Source organism: Gallus gallus, chromosome 8, assembly GCF_016699485.2.
Source record: "Gallus gallus isolate bGalGal1 chromosome 8, bGalGal1.mat.broiler.GRCg7b, whole genome shotgun sequence".
NCBI lineage: Eukaryota > Metazoa > Chordata > Aves > Galliformes > Phasianidae > Gallus > Gallus gallus.
The window spans coordinates 25015660-25033251 of NC_052539.1; the positions used below are offsets into that span (position 1 = coordinate 25015660).

A 17592-nucleotide genomic window follows, 5' to 3' on the forward strand; every position below is an offset into this window, starting at 1 on the left:
CCCATTTTTGGATTCTCCCTAACATCACTGACCATGCGTTGTGGCAACAATACGCACTGTGGCTGCTGACTCACAAGCAACTATATTTATAGCACATTAGCAGTGTGGAACATTACTAAATAACCTTTCCTAAAGCAGCAAATGGAATTCTCTTTCTACAGCCACTAACATGTTTCCTGGAGAAAAGATTTACAACACTGAGGCTCCGTTTTTAGACCCACCTGTCCGGAACAACAGTGACAAGTTAGCACAAACCCAGAAAACCCAGCTCCTTGACAGTGTGCTTGACAAAGTTACTCTAAAGGTGAGTGTCAGGAAAGCATGAATTCTCTACTGGAGCTCTACACTTTGAGTTATCTTCATCATTCCATACACAACAGATGTCACTCCTCAGATACAACAAACCTTCCCATTTGATTGTTGTGATACTTTACACAGGAAAGTACTCCAGTTTCTTTCTAGATCCAGGCTCCAATAGAGAACTGGGACAAATATAGACCAAAATATACTCAACACCTATTTGTTGTAATTCTTGATGATAGCTAAATGTTTTTATTTTATAAATACTAACCAGTCTCTTCTGGAAGAGAAACATCTACCCTAAAAGCAGGTTTTAGGGCATGGCCACGCTCACCTTCTGAAACGTGGATATGGGTGACACAGCGTGCATATTCCCCTCTCCAAAGACTTCTGCCCAGTTTCTCTGGCATACCTTCATTCGATTCTTGAAATGATACTCATTGTCAGGGTTAAATGCCTTGAAAGAAAAACCCATGGAAATGAACAGCACAATTTACGCCATACTTTCAAAACTAATCTTGATAATATTTGAGTTTTTTTTTTTTTTAAATCAGTTGAACATTCTTCCGTTTGACAGTTAAAGATGCAACAAAAACTGAAGTTTAAAAAGCGACCCCCACTTCCATCCCTCAGGTTCTACAAAACATTCTGAAGTTTCAATTCTGTACAGACAACACCCATGTGAGACAGGTATCCATACAAAGGGGGAGATAAACTACCAGTTTTCCAAAATTAACAGCAATGTGTCAGCAGCTTTGAAGTATCTGTGAGAGTTGATTTTCAGAAAACTTGAACAGCGTTCACATATTGAAATGCATATTGGATGTTAAAAATCTGCAGTAAACAATAGCTGCAGATTGTAGGACAATATGCTACAACTTAAATAGGAGAAAAAGCAGTAGCAGAATAAATATGAAATGCCAGATACCCTAAGCTGCATACAAAACACAGGACACAATTTAAGACAATCATTAGTAGAGACTTCTACATTTTGATGACAATTGCCAATGAATTACATTAGTGCTGTTCTCCTTAGTACTTAAAACAGATCCCCGAGTTTCAAACACCACAGTTATTAGAAGACAAATACCATTGTAAGCACACCAAGCAGGCCCACAGGAATAGGATCTTGCTTTACTCTTTCTGCAACCAGGTCTACCAGCAGCATAAGCATGTTGTATATTCCTTCGTGGATTTCAGTTCCCCATTTGTGAACAGCACTGGATGTCAACAACTACCAAGACAAAAAAGTAGGGTTTTTGGTTTGTTTTTTGTTGTCAAGTTTGAGCAAAATCACACAGAACAGGTGAAATTCTTCAGCCTTCCCTGCCCTGATTATTTTCAGAGCAAATGTTTCCCCGGAGTGTAGTAATAATCTCTGTCTGGTGTGTTATTTTAGATGCTCTTTCTGCACTTAATGGCTTAAGAGTTAATTAAATTGGTAATTCAACTCAAGAACGCCTTAAATCAGTTTGTGACAAAAAATACTTATCAAAGCAAACTGTTTTCTATTTCCACTCACTGGAAAGATTGTAACCTTTGTAAAGAATAACTAATATGCAACTGTTTGCAAAATGAACACATGACTATTAAATCTTCAAGTACTCGTTCCACAATGCTGCACTGATTCAGCTGTAATAACCATTTATCAGCTCACACTTTTTTGTTGGAACACAAAGAACACAGAGAGAGGTATAATTGCTGCCTTTTCTCCTAATGAAACATGCTCTTTATGGTCTAGTCTAGTTGTTTAAAGAGGACATAAAGCATCCACCTGCACGTGTTATTTAATTTCTGCTTAAAGAGCTTTATACTTCAAATATAATGATGCTCTGTACCATTTTAAGAAATGATAGAATCAGGTTAAATAGCTTGCAAAAATTTCAGCAAGTTTTTAACTTAGCACATTCTGAACTTTGATTTCTACAGGTTCTTCTTCTAGAGAACCACTCTACATTTTTATTTAAAGCACATACAGGGTCAAGTAAGTAGGAACAAAATGCAAAGTTATTACTCTTATAGCCAAACAGAAAGATACTTTTTCCCTTACATCTTCACCTTCCTTGAATACACTTATATTTCAGTATTTTCAGATTAGGACCAAGTAATTTTTTTAAAGGTGTATACACATTTGTATACATATGGACTAAAAACTGGGCATGAAATTTAGGTAGCATCCAAAACAGAATAGTAGGAAGAAAATTAGTTTGGGAAGCTCCACGGAGAAGCTTCACAATAAAAGAGAAGAAAAGCCAGATAAGCAGGTTAGGTAAGCACTGGGGTAAAAAGAAGTAAGAATGTCACAATCCTCCAAAGAAGCAGCAGAAAGAATAGAGTCAAAGGAACGCTGATTCTGAACTAAAGGATGTATCAATCTTTAAACCTGCCTTTAGGCTCCACTAATTGCTACAGAGCTCTTCATTAAAATAGAGAAAGAAAAAGAAAATATATGTTCAGGAGTTGCAGAACTGCAACTTAAGAGTATGATTTTAATCTAAGAACACACACATTGGTTCCACAGTTTCTAAAGTCTGGATTACAAGACAATACTTCCACCATGAGCAACTCAAAGACGAACAAGGAATTAGCATACTGCACCTACTTACCTTTTTAAATGCTTCAGGCATGCATCTGTCCATAAATCTCTTGCAATTCTCATCAGAATCAGAAAGACCTTTACAGAAAGGAAAGAGTGTGTATGCTTTAAGTTTACCTTAGGAAGCTCACTGTTTTTGAGTATGTCAAGGAGAACCTGCAGAAGTGCTACTATTCATTCATTATTAAGCATTATGCTTTTTCAGTTGCGAGAGTGTGTCAAAAGAACTTTCCTTTTAGAACCATGAAGTTTCCAACTGGTTCATCTTTTACAACTTCTTCAAGCATGATAAATAAAATATGCATTTCTCCCTTCCAAACTTACAACTAACTTCAGATCCCCGCTGGGACTTCACATGCCCCACCAAAACCAAACCTACTCATGGTCTTTTAATGCAGGTTAAAAACACAAACCAGAACCACCAGCAACCTCCACATCTTATCACCTCCCTTTTGGCTCCTATTGGGCACGATGGAAAAACTACCCACACTCTCATTCTGCCACAAGCTGGGCATGATGCCTCTCCAACAAGCTTAGCCACAGCCCAAGTACTGAATACAGAACAGTCAAATTCTTAAGTCTAATGCAGTCTAAGCATTTCACTAGCAAAAAAAACCCAACCAGTTACACAAGCCTGGTACAGCATGGATTTAGATGACAGCTTGTTTTTCTGCAAATGGAAAATAACCAGCACAATGAAAAACGAGTCAGTAATTCGGCTCTGAAAAAACAGCAACTCCTACAGTCATTAGAACATGAAGAAACACGTGCTCTTTAAAAAAAAAGCTTAAATAAACAGATTACTTTAGAAAAAAGATCAACACTCCTATTACACCATTAGGTAGAATAATTCACTGGTAACCACTTCCACAGAGATGTGATCATTCTGCAGAGTGCTAAGTAAACAGCTGCAAAATTAATACAAGAGGTGTAGCTGCCCACTACATGTCTCTGAAATCTTACAAACAGATACTCTTTATAAGCGCAGAAGTAGAACTTACCCAGTCTTGCTAGATATGTGGATGCAATCAGGCACTTGCCTAGAGATTCCTCCCGCTTATAGGGTATGGACCAGTGATCTGTTAGAACTCTGCTCTCTAGCTCATACAAGTTGGTTGTTGGAAACTCAATGCCTTCTCCAGAGCAATTCCCATTTTCATCATTTTTCTGTGAATAAAAAGAAGTTCAAGTGAAGCAATTTTTACCTCTCCTAGACATCTTAAAGGATTCCATAGCTTTGGGAAACACAGTTGTACTTTAAGCAGCACGCCAAGTCCTTAACAATTCTTAGATGCCTTCTGTTTCTCAAGGTAGGATTTTATATGGCGTGATTACATACCTTTATATATCTCATCTAGGTGATAACTAGCGTGTTTACATAACTAATTGCTAACTATTTGGCAATTTAAGTGCCAAATCTTTTTCCTGAGCATATCAGACCCCAGATAGAAGTGCTAAGAGCATCTGGTCCCTGGGAGATTGTAGAGCACAAAACCAATCTTCAGAGATTTATGCACGTTAATCCTGTTTTTAACTGCAGTTGAACATGGAATAGTTTAGTCCAAGAGAGGTTAACTTCATCACCCCTCACTCAACCACAGTGAAAACATACAAGACTAATCTGCTGGATTAGCCAAAGAATAAGATTCGGCTACAGTTGCCCAGCAAGGAAACTACAATTGTATTTCTCCTGAAGTCAAAATAAGTTACTAGAAAGCATTCTGGAATGCAAATGGAAAAAGAGCAAGCAGAAAGCTGCAGCTCAGCTTTCCATGTCCCACTGCTCATGGTACAGAGCAGCAGCTATTTCTGTGCACTGGCAGCACTCAGAACGAGCCCCTGTCCTTTGTTAGGTGCCATACGAGGTAACTGCCTCAGCAGTGCCAAACACAGTTCTAGGCAAGTTATCTATTTCTACTGTGTTGTTTACTCTTTTCACACTGCATCAGCGCTATCTAACCCGTGTGTCAGAGTTCACAAAGACTTTCTCTGGCTTCAAAACAGCGAACAACTGAAGCAGGAGAAAGGACAGAATGTCTGGGTCGGGCCTAGCAGCAGCCAGGAGCAACTGTCCAAGGAAAACACAAGTGTCATGGGGGTAATGGGATCGCAGCCGGAGGGGAGCCAGGGACACACAGCGTAAGCTGAACGAAATGACTGGACTGAGAGGACACGGTGTAGGAGGAACGGAATCAGCTTGTGCAGAAGGGCACTGCAAGCCTGCAAGCTCTCCTCGCTGCACTCACTGTTTGCAGGATCAGATCTGCGTATTAAAATGTAAATGGATCCTATTCACTTTCATAGTGATTCAGAAACATTATGTCAAGGAAACAGCAATTGTCACTCGTGCCTATTAACTTCATAGGGTAAGCTCTGTACAACAGCACACAGTGGCTGTACTTAATAATGGGTTCTTGACAGCAGCACTACAATTTCTAGGAGCGTAATGCAAAACAGTACTCAGGCAAGACAACATGTCAGTGCTTGGGAAGGTGCCACGTTCCCACAATGCTCTACAAACACTCAGTCCCAAGTTTGCCATTAGGGAAAGCTGTATGGATCTCCACCTTCTGAAACTGGAATTCTCTGATCCAGTACTGTGCAAGGAAGTCTAACACACTCACATCTGGTAAATCACCCCTTGTGAACTTCTGGAGAAGGGATGTTTGAATGTCCAAATAAAAAGATACTGAAGGTATCTAAAAGCAAATGCTTCCTAGGAAATATTCTGCTGCAGTGATACAGCTTTTGTAGATCCATTCAGAACATGATTCAATTCCTGCAGAAAATGAATATGAATTTATAAGGAAAGACCTTAATGCTAACTGCACAGAATACAACAATTAGTTTAATAAAGGAAGCCTGGCTGTAGTGCAAACATCCCAGTGCTAGCTCCCAGATTCCATTTCAGCCTGGACTTGCAGCACAGGCAAAACAACACTTCAACAAATGATTACATTAAGGGAGCAGTGCTTTCTTCGTTCCCTAGAGCAGAGTATCCACGTTAAATGTCCATTACTAACATTAGTGTTTGAGAGGTGCAGCCTCACAGCAGCGCAGACCTTTCAACGTTGCTGAAAAGCTGCACCTGTTGCTCTGCTTCCCCATAAGTGGAGCTGCTCTTTATTCACCTCTTCCCCCACAAGTGATGAGCAGCACCTGCCATATTACGGAAACTCATAATGAGTGAATTAATACATTTTCTTCATGGCGTGCTCACAAAAAAGGGCACTATCATAGCAGCTACATTAAGAACAGAACCAGTCTACTGCTGTATTGAGTCTCCCAACACCACAGTGACAAGATGATCACTGTGATCCAGCACAGGGTGCAGCGCTGAAAACGCTGCCCTGACAACAAAGGGAACTATTTTCACTGGAGGAGTGCATCTTTGGCACATTCTGCTCACTAAAAGTGACAAGTCATCCTTACACATCAATTTCCTGCTACTAAAATCCTGCCCAGAAAGTGTCAAGCTTAATTATGTATTAATTTTAGAATGCATCACATAAAAGCAGCCTCATAGCTGCCATGAAAGATGCAAGAGACTCAGAGAAATGCCCACGTCAAACTCAAACTCCACTTCATTACCAAATTTCATACCCTTGGAGACTGCCACCATGTTCAGTTTGCATCACTGCTGAATGAATCTCATCTCTTACAGCTCACCCAGTCTAAGGAATTCTGAAAACACATTGCTGCTCTGCCATAACTACAGAGTACAACAATCAAACTGCTCCCCATCCAGCTTGCAATCAATGCACTGTGGTTTGCAGTGAGGGTTGAGCAGTGCCAGCTGCCACACTGAGGTGCTACGTAAGATGTTCCAATGTTTTATGCTAGCTCCCTGCTAGCCAACACCCACTGAAGGACCTATTTGCTCTCCTGACATTCACAAAGACAATTCACCACAACTGTGAACAGGTAATGGGTTAATTAGTGCTTTGTAACCAAGGGGCTAGGAACTGTCATTGGAGAACCTACCGGTAGCCTTCACAGACCTTTATTTCACCTGGGGAATAAGAGTATGTGAGAAAATATCCTCACTTAACCAGTTTCAAGTGCTGATTCAGGGCTGTCACTCAGGAGACCTGACACCTCCCCAGGCTGTTTGCAGTCTGAAGAGACACTTTTGTGTAGAGTAAAGCCTGCCATGAAGACTAACACAGAACAAAGATTAACCCTTGCATAAGAAGTGAAACAAAAGTTAACTTTAACTGCCAAAAGTTCACAGTTCAAGGCTTCAAAGTGCATTCCTGCAGCATTCAGCTAATTGACTCATCAAGCTGTTCAATGAAAGCCACCGACTTCCCTATGCTGGTCACTTCCCATAAAGCAACAAGGAGCTCAAGAGTGTATGTTTTGATGTTAATTGGCATCTTTGGAATTAAATTACAGTCAAATTATAAATTCAATTTGCTAATTTGATTTTGAGAGAAGGATATCAGTGCAGTTTAGTGTCACGAGGACTAAGTTATGCCACATGCTCTTGAATCTTATATAATTAACGAAACAAAACCAGAAAGTCATGTTTCTTTTAATAAATGATGGGATTAGAGTTTTTACAATCAAACTGTCCCGCATCCTCATGACTCTCCAATAAGTGGTCTCCATGAATGATTTTACAGCCAAGCAAACAGAATTGGATGTGTCGCTGCATTGCTATCAGACCTCTGTTTTGCTACTATATACCAACAAACAGGATTGAGTTTAACTGCTCTGAAAAGCCGTAGTGAAGAAACAGAATATTCTTAAAGTCAGAACAAGAAGACCAAAATGGGAGGCCCACCTCTCACTTTTAACACAGATCTGCTGAGCAATAAGGAGGAGATCAGTTGCGCAGTGCTCCAGCAGCCCTCCGTGCCAAGTGCCAATAGCAGTACTTCCCTCTGGCACAGCACTGCAGTGTGATTCACTGCTGTGTGCAAAGCAGGGCCCAGCACTCAGGTGGAGGCCCTGCATCAAACACCCTACAACCAGAAAGAGCAGTTCTTTGCTCACTCATCTATCATGTCCATCAACTTCTGGGAGCAGCCATGAGTCCCGCAGTTATGACTTGCAGGTCTATGTGTGCTACTGCTGATTAAAGCAGCTTTTACTTTCACATCTGGGTGTCAATCTGTTGTTTGTTTTTTTTTCCCTTCTTCATTTTAATTAACCCTTAGGAGGAAGATGCCTGTTACCCACAACCAATGCACTGAAGAACATAAAGGTTGTCAAATAAATCAAAGCTACCACTTCATACTTAGGCTGGAGAAGGAAATATTTAGAGACATGGTTACATTTTCTTACTTGGAACCTACTTCGTTCTGATAAAGCTGAAAGAACTCAAAGCTCTGGTCAGGCTGCAGATCAGGAACCGTCCCTAAACAACTCACTGAGGGAAAGCCACTTATCTCAAAACATAGTAACAGTTTGTAACTGTTATACAACTCAAGCAGATACAGTGTCATGCCCTTCATTCTTGTCCAAGGGAACACATACCTGCATGCAAAAATCTCTGAGCACACTGACAGAAAGGAATGCTTTCTACAACCTAAGTAAGCCTGTTGATAGATATGTCACTGCTTTATTCTTTCTTGCATAGAAATAAAGCCTTTCAGTTCATACTTTTGCTATGCACTCCTTTACACAAGCAAAGAGACTCGTCATAAGAAAAATATACCAGGATTTAATAATGTTAATGCGAAGCAATGATCCCATCCTAGTCTGCCACTAAAGGGAAATAAACCCTGTGTTAAGGACTGCACTTACCTGGAGCCAGCTTGGATTCCCACCATAAATACCTTCCAAGAAAAGGAGTGATTTATTTGGTGAACGTTTTCATGCAAAGTTTTGGACTCTGACCTTAACAGGGAACAGTACGAGCAGGTTATCGCGAATGTATGGTTAGAATGAAGTCTCCTCAGTATGCAGGAAGGATTATAACCAATCAGCCACCAAAAATATGGCTTTTCCTCATGTCTCATAACTCAGAGCTACATAAACCTGGGAGTAAGAACACAACATGAACTTGGGTGGGGAAGAAAGCAGTGAAGCTACAAGTTAACTGGGGTTTGCTAAAACACTGCTTGAACTGTCCCCCTGATCTCCATGGTGATGGTGCAATGCTGCAGTGCAATATCCCCCCACCTACGTGCCCAGTGGCTCAGGGAGGAGCGCAGTGCTCAGCAAAATGGACCAAAGTGAAGCACTGTTCTTCCCAGCCCTTTATTTGTTGTAAGCACAAAATCCACCGCTTACTATCAAACAACTCAAAATAACTGAGTGGAATCAGATAAACATCTTAATAGAATAAAACAACAAATCGCAAATGCTTAAGTCAATACGTCTGTTCCCCTTTGGCAAAGCACCAGGCATGAACAGAGCAGTGCTACAGAAACACCAGATAAAGTATTTATTCTGACACTTCAGTGGCCAAAATTCAAGCTCTGGAAGGAAGAACTATTCACCAACACTGCTAAACACACCCCTAACACTTCTGTTCTACTTATGTACGTGTGTAGCGAGACAGAAACAACAAAGAAGCCGAGAATGAGCTTGAGTTCCAGTTCCACAGCATATCATTACAAATCTGTGATCAAGCACTAAGGAAACCCATCTGTAAACATCTCCTAAGACAGCTCTGCTGGGCGCCAGAGCAGGAGAGGTGAAAACTGCTGTTACGCTGCGAGCAGGAAGACCAGGTGCCACGAAGCACTCAGTACATTGGGGTTTAGCTTTCTTTTCTTTTATTTGGCCCACAAAGTTTAACTGAAACATACATACCAGAGACTATTGCCATGGCAGCAGAAATACGTGATTTTTTTCAAATTAAGAGTTTACAAAAGAAAGGGGCACTTCCTTTCCATCCTTGCCCTCTTCACACAAAGAGCTAGTGTTCTTTAATCCAAAAGCAAGCCAAATGATTTGCTGGAATTAACTTCTAACACTGGCTAATTTGTTTTTATTCTCATTCTTCCTCAGTATTTCACTTCCTTGTTAAACAGCTGCCACAGAGCAGCACTTGAAGCTGGGAAGATGACCAGCAAATGCCTCCAGAGCCCCGCGTCAGCTTCCTGCCCAGCTGAGGGATGCCTGCACAGAGCTGCCTCCGCAGGCACTGCCTTCGCAGTAATTAAAAGGCGTCAGTCTCAATGTGAAGATTACTCCAACATTACACAATAACAGGCTTATAAATTCTCTGAAACAAGGCTTATTTTTCAAGTTAGCAAACTGCCCCTCCAGCATTACCCTAATCCTCCCTACCTTCTTGTTCTCATTGGTGTCTCCAAGATGATGCACGGGGAATTTTCTTTCCAAATCCACGGCGGCGTTGATGCAGACAGAGCCTAAAATGAAGTTCTACACCAGGACAGCTGGTTTAATTTTTGAAAACAAAGATGCTGAAAACCAAGAGTGCTAAAGTACTAATTCCACTTGACATTCCGATGGCACCTAGCCAAGGACTCACCGCCAGAATCCACCACAGAGCTTTATTTGATTGCTTAATTGTTTTACAAGGCCAATTTCTAGACAAGCCACGCTGTAAAGCTTCCACTTGAGAATGCCAGAAATAGTCACTTCTGCAAAGCTCCACTCTGCTTACAAGACAGAAGACTGACTTAAATTTACAAAACTGTGAAATCCATTGCATTTCCTAAATAGCTTTTTTGTCTTTAAGTACACACAGCTCCTTCCATTCAAGGACCAAAGCACTCCACAAGCTTAACATCCATGGCATTTGAAGTCAGTATAAGCCATTGCCCACACTGTACAAGCCAGGAGCTACAAGGTTCGATTGCAGACCCTCTGTGACACAGAGCAGCCCTCTGTGCTGAGTTGGAATGGGTTTTGGACACAGAAGTTCTGCAGAATCGGAGTGAGAAATGGGTCCTGGCACTGGCACTTGCTGCAGCTGCTGAGCCATTTCTCTTGACATCAACAGCACTTCTAAAAGCTTCTTGGACGAGTTGTACTATAAACCGTATCTACTAATATCTGGTATATATGAGCTTTTGATAAAATAAAGAGTACATGATAAAGGAGACGGGGATAGCTAGATGGAAACATGATCCACTAATAACAATTTACCCAAAAGGTCACAGTAATGACTCTCAGAAGCTGTTTAAAAACAAATCAAGATCTCATTTTAGGAAGATTTATTGTACCAAGCACATCCAACCTGCAGCCTGCGTGCAGCACAGGACAGACACAAGATTGTAAACTCTTGTCATCATCACGTGATTTTAGGGATATTTGCCACAAGCAGGTTGTGCACAGCTTGAGCATGGACCATGTAGGTGACAATGGGACGTGGCAGAGGTGAATGCAGTGCAGCGCTGGCTCTGTCTCACACATCAGCCACACATGGTCAGATCAGAACCCACGTGAGTTACATGTGCTTGTGATATACAACAAGTACAACACGGCGACTGCTGATAATACTTCCATCCACCTGCACATGTGCATGCCTGTGAAGTCAGGCAGTTTTTGTTATAAAGCAGATATGGATGTTTTCTCATTTATTAAACTTGAGCTTGTGTTATTTCATAAAATAATTTAATAGGTGCATACGTTCACTGCTGAAGAAATATCCAGAACACTTGTGTGGTGCTGACAAATCCTGTAATTTTCAGTGCTTTCATTCATTGGCTGAACAGTCCTGTGAACAGCATGCAGCCTTGCTTTCAGTTCTGATAGAGGAATTCACAATAGGTTCCAAGATTTAAAAACAATAATCTTTTTTTGGTATTTTTGTGACCCTATTTTCAGTCGACATAAACACATTACCCATGAATTACCCAATGGAACATACAGAGTTGCAATCAGATATTCAACTCAAAGTGAAATCTGATCACGTCTCTTTACCAGACTTTTATAAGATCTCTCTTACCAGAGAAAAATATCCCTCACTTCACAACCACATCTCATCCACGCCACTGCTTTTTGGCAGGATGTATGGATGTTTGTGAACAACTGATTTCAAGGATGAAGATGTTAAGACCCGGACCCATAAGCCCTGCTTTTGCTCGTCCTGCTCTTCTCAATGCTGTTTCTCTGTGGCTTGCTAAAGTCAGTGCCCAGGGCGCTCACGGCAGTTCCTGGACAAACTGACAGACAGTGTCACCACATTCATTTATGGTTTCATCATAAACCTCAAGGATTCAGCAGCAGTTCATATAACGGCTTATTTGTCAGTCACGAAAAGATGAGCATAACCCTCTCCTCTACTCCAGAGGATCACACTACAAATCTTTACGTTGCCTAAGGAATACACGTAAGAAAAGCTCAGATTCTTGCCAAAACGTACTTATCAGATTTACTTCAGCCAACAGATATAAATGTAAAAGTGGTATCAAACAGGCGAAGCTACCTCTTATAAAAGCAGCTGATCTGAGCCTGTCAAAGTGGTTTGGCACTGCAGAGAGCAGAACGCTGAGCCAAATGCAAACCTACAGATCAGCTTCCCAAGATTTCAGGAAAACTGCACAAGGAAATGTGAAAACCATCTGCATTTCCCAATTAGTTAAGCACGGTCATGCTAACAGCACAGATCACAGGTATTAACATGGAAACAGTGTGGAAAACACGAGCCTGATGATTCTGACATTTGAGCCTTTGTGGAAATGAGTTTATGTATGTTCCTATGTCAAGTCTCACATAGGACACACAGAGCACATACTGGGCCAGCTCACAACAGCTGTCTTCCAAATTCAGCCCCCTCTATCACCTCCAGATGCCCCTGAAATCAGCAGCATGGACCACTGAAGGAGGATTCACATTGGCTTTATTACTTTACCAAATGAAAGATGTTTTTATGAGTAAGGTATGTATCTGGTTGCTGTGATATTTTCAAAGAACACCAACAGATGAACCTTTCTTTGATCAACCGAGCAGAACAGATTCTAACATTATGTAATAGAATCCAAATCAGCATATGCAAACATAATGGGTTCATTACTGGTTAGAGAAAACATCAAGTGTTTAATCATCCATAAATCTACTCTTATATGCATGGTAAACTGCACTCAGCCATAAAAGGAACATATACAAAGCACAGAGCTGATACACGTGTCTTGGAGCATGGCTGAAGTCTGCCTGTTATTTTTAAATATAAAAAAAACTCAGACTAACTTTTGTTCACTTTGTTATGGGAAAGGTTATTAGACTGGAAAAAATTATTTAGGGGAAAATTCTAACAGCTGTGCTCTTTTTTTTTCATGTATATTACTGGTATATACAATCCAAGAACCAAAACAAGCAATACAGCAATACCTCTCCATTAACTGAACATTAAAATCTGCACTATAATGAGAACGAGGAAAGATACTGTTAGAAGGATCTCTCCTGGCAGGAAGATAAGCAGAAATAACAACTGAATTCCATGCTACAAGATAGCATGTGGTCACTACAACATAATGTATATGCCTATAATGAATAATATAGGTGTTTGTGCACCTGGCTTTCTGAACAGCTTCACAGGCCATAAGCTTGTGCTGTATGAGAAACTACTTGCTGATTAACCACCTAAGTAATAGCTGTAGCTTATTAAATATACTTCCAGATTAAATGTGGAGAATAAAAAGACTAAAAAGCAATTAAATATCATTTGTTTTCTTGGCATTCTATGAAGCTTGTCAAAAGCTGCTAGGCTGCACTGCAATGTTAGACAAGCAGAGGAAATAATCCCAACTCTCACAACTTTTAGAGGCCTAACTATTGCATTACAAAAATGTAATGTATACCCACGCAGGAGTTGACAGATATGAATATGTAAATACCCCCAATTACTAAATTGAGGCCCAAGTTTATATAAAGGTTAATGTAGCAAGATACTTTAATCCTTCCACGCTTGTTTGGTGGATTTGTAATCATTTGCCTGCATTCAAATGCTTTGGTTTTCTTTCTGCAGGTTATTAAGAACACAAAGCAAACACCAACACGAGTGGCAAAGGTAACTGTGAAATTCAGACACACAAACTGCAATAATAGGAAAGAAACCCTGTTAGAATTGTCAGTGCCATTTGTAATAGGGGCAGCAGTGGAAAAAGTGCTTTTCTGAAGTTTAAAGTGACAGCTTCTCCTTAAACATCACACTGACAGCTCAGATCGCCCCACCGGTTAGCTATGAGAGAGCTGATAGGAAAATCCACTCTCTTCACAGTTACAAAGACCTGGATGTGAACAAGCAGAACTCTCACTCACAGCTTTCAAAGCGGAGCCTGGAAACCAGCTCCCTCTTGCTTCTATCAGTAATGTGACTTGACTCCTGCACAGGACACGTGCAGTCTAACAGATCGCTTCACTCCACATACATTATCATTTTCTTACATCAGGTAAGGATCTGAACCACACAATTCAGTGCAAAAAAAATCACCCATCTTTATTCTGGCAGGTTGCACTTTGAGACAGCACTCTTAGACTGTGGATAAAGAGGATCTGTGCACATGCAGTTAGTAGATATGTGCACATATTGTCCACGTATAGAATTTTTATTTAGGCATATACACTAGAAGAGAGCACTTCTGGCTCAGAACACCCCTAGGACACTGCTCGCTGCAGTCTGGGAGGGCGCATGAGTTTCTTTATCCTTATTCTCATGCTCAAGCTCTGAGAGAGGGCTATGCAGAGCGGCCTGCAGGCACCACACAGCACAGCTGTCCTGTTCTTACCCTATGGGCTCCAGAGTCCGGGCATCACCACTGAGCTCCCTCCGTGAGTGCTGAGGGAAGTTTTGGACAGGGCAGACCCGGGGAGGGCTCCAGGCAGCACCCAGAGCCACGGGTGGACCTGCAGGGCAGGGAGCCCCGGGTGCTGGCAGTGCACGGAAGGGAAAGGCAGAAGGAGGAGAGCTGTGGAAGGCTGACGTTCTCCAGCCCTGCTGCTCCGGGCGTGCTTTTCCAACAGCTATAATTTATAAAGCCTTTGTTTGAAGAACATTTAAACTCACTGTATGCCTACTTCTGAACGCGTTTGGCTTATCCGAAAAGAACCGTACGCAAAAAGCACTACGGCTTATCCAAAGCAACACCCAGCCCACACTTCCCCTCGCACGGAGCAAACAGTTCCAAGAAAACACACGCTCCTTATGCAAAGAGACACAGGGGACGAAAGAGAACCCAGGGCAGCCCCGCATTCCTCGAATGCCGGCGGACACACGGGGTGCCCCCACCTCGCAGCCATCCCGGCAGCGCTGAGCGCGGGGCAGGGCCGGCCGTGCGGGGGAGCCCCGAGGGGGGAGAAGGCCGGGGGGGGAGGGGGGGCCGAGCCGCAGCTCACCTCAGTCTCCACCACTTCGTGGTACGCGGGCGGAGGGTCGAAGCCTCCGCTGCCGCCTCCGCCGCCGCCGTCCCCGTCGCGGGAGCCCTGCCCGCCGGCGGGGGAGCCGTGTCCGGGCGGCGGGCCCTGCCCGCTCTCCATGGGCTCGTAGCCGCCGTAGTGCAGGCCGGGCCGCTCGTTGGTGAGCAGCGCCACGGCCTCGTTGATGTCGTTCTTGGCCAGGCGCAGGGCCTTGCGGATGGCGGCGGCGTCCGAGAAGCCCATGCAGAGCAGCGTGGTCATGTGCTGCTCCTCCTCGCTCTCCATGGCGGAGCAGGAGAGCGGCGGGGCCGAGGGGCGCGGGGCTCAGGCGCTGCCCGCCCCGCGCGCCGCCATGTTGACGGGAGCGCCTCTCCCCTCAGCCGCCGCCGCGGCCGCCGCCCCCCCCGCTCCGCGCGCGCCCTCACACATACGCGCGCGGCCGCCCCCCCCCGCCTCAGCCCCGCCCTCGGCCCGGAAGGGGCCGCGAAGCTCGGCCGGGGAGCGCCCGCGTCACGTGAGGGGGGAAGTTCTGTCGGGGCATGAATGGAGCCGAGGGTTGGGAACGGCCGCCGCCATAGCAACGGGAGCCGGTGGGAGGGGCCGGGGACGGTCACGTGAGGGCGCGGCGTCGCCATGGGAACGGGACATCGGACCACGCGCCCGGTCCTGGAGCGGTCGTGGTCTTGCGGTGGCTCGAGCCATGCGGGCTGCCCGGCCTCGCGCTCTTGCTCGCTGCACGCGGCTCCTCACAGCTGCTCCGCCGCCTCTCTGAGCGGGGCGTAACACCGCCGGGATGCGGAGTAGGGGTGGTGCCGCCCACCGCCGCGCTCGGAGGAGCGGAGCGGAGCAGCGCGGGGCTGCTGGGGCTGCTCGAGCTGAGCGCGTGCTTCCCGGGAGCCCGCCAAAAATAACGGTCTGCGTCCCCTGTGGGACCCCTAAGGAGGGTCCTTCAGTCACGCCGCTCTGCGGTCACAAAAGACACCGCTGTGGCTCAAGGTGGGCAGGCTTAAGGGAAAAAAAAAAATCACTTCAGGTGCATTCAGTTAATATTCTGGATGACGACTCACTCCTTCCTCACACGACCGGCGTTTAGGTTGCACTTTCTTATGCTCAAAGCGTGTTGTAAATCACGATGTGATCCTCACGGCCTGATGAAGTCGGCTGGCAGCATTTTCCTCAGCTGGAGGGAGAGAATTCTGTGGGAAAAAAGTAATATCTTCTATTAGGTGAGGAAGGGATCCCGTCACCTCGTGCTGAGCTACGTGGTGAAGGCATAGCAGGACTAATGGAGGAACTGATGGTAATCCCAGGTGATGAAGAGCAGAACAGAGTGCTTGAATGCCTTACAGTTAAGTTACCAATGCTTGTAGCTGTCCTGAATGAAGGGGATTTGAATTAAAGAGGGTAGCACTCGGACACAGCAGCTAATGGAGCTGTGACAGTGAGGTATAGCAGAGTATACCGGCGATCTCCATCAGCATTTGCCTTGAGGCTGCTTAAAAGCCTGTTTGCATGGTGCAGGAGTGGATGTGCCGTTCAGCCTCAGAGTCCCAGCTGCCCAAGTTTTTCATCCATTGCTATGTGAAGAAACGTTCCAGGGAGAAGCAGTAACCCTGTTTAATTAAGAATAAGAAACGTGGAGTGATTCTTTCTAGCTGAGGCATCAGGAGGTGCATGGGGATATGGGAAGGAAAGAAGCTGAAGGAAGGAGCAATTCCCTCATGATCTGCCTTTGGGTAACTTGGAGTTTACAGCCATGCAGTTGCCAGCCTGATATGACACGTTTGTTAGTTATCTGGCTGTGCTACTTTACAGAAGTCAGACACCTTGGACAAAACGCATCCTGTGCGTGTACCCTGAGGTATCTCTGGGCACAAATAGCCTTTGTGTTACAGAAGAGATGTTCTGGAGCAGAAACGACTTTTTTGGTAAGTGACTTTTGCTAAGTTCACTGCTATGACATTGAGCAGATTTTTTTTTTGGGGGGGGGGGGGGGAGCATTGATTCTGAGACTGTGAGGTAGCCTAAAAAGAGGGTTTGATGAAACATTGCAACGGTTTCTGCAGAGGTATGACTGTAGGAGTGTTTGGTTAATTTGTCTTTAGCTGAATATGCTTTAAAGGTTTTCTTCATAAAGCTGTTTACAAGCTAGCCCTGTGTTTTACCACTCACGATTCTAATGGTAAATGCAGCACTTTCACTCAAAGAGAAACAGCTGTATTGTTCTGGTGGAACTTATGTGTGCTGCCAGACTAAGAGGTATCTCTCTGGCTTGTTGAAGTTGGAGGTTTCCAAATCTCTGAACTATTTGGAAAACGTCCCTCGCCACCCTGGTTTTGTTTTCTTTGTTATATCTTCTCAGCTTCAATTATTACATATATACGTAGAGACTGCCAGAAGAGAAAGTTGGTTGT

General features: G+C 43.8%; 1 protein-coding gene across 5 annotated transcripts in view; it reads right to left on the bottom strand.

The window, feature by feature from the left end:
• USP24 (ubiquitin specific peptidase 24) overlaps positions 1-15580 on the bottom strand; it is a 60104-nt gene extending 44524 nt beyond the window's left edge. For 4 of the 5 annotated variants that reach the window (XM_040705428.2, XM_015291188.4, XM_040705427.2 and 1 more), the window contains exons 1-5: positions 15158-15580; positions 3898-4063; positions 2907-2974; positions 1391-1534; positions 635-757 (exon numbers count right to left, since the gene is read on the bottom strand). In XM_040705428.2, the coding sequence (XP_040561362.1) occupies positions 635-757; positions 1391-1534; positions 2907-2974; positions 3898-4063; positions 15158-15463 (807 nt within the window). In that variant the 5' untranslated portion in view covers positions 15464-15580. Of the gene's footprint in view, positions 1-634; positions 758-1390; positions 1535-2906; positions 2975-3897; positions 4064-10144; positions 11182-15157 lie in introns of those variants that run through there. The other variant, XM_046944681.1, reaches the window with a different exon arrangement.
• Positions 15581-17592: the final 2012 nt, after the last annotated feature.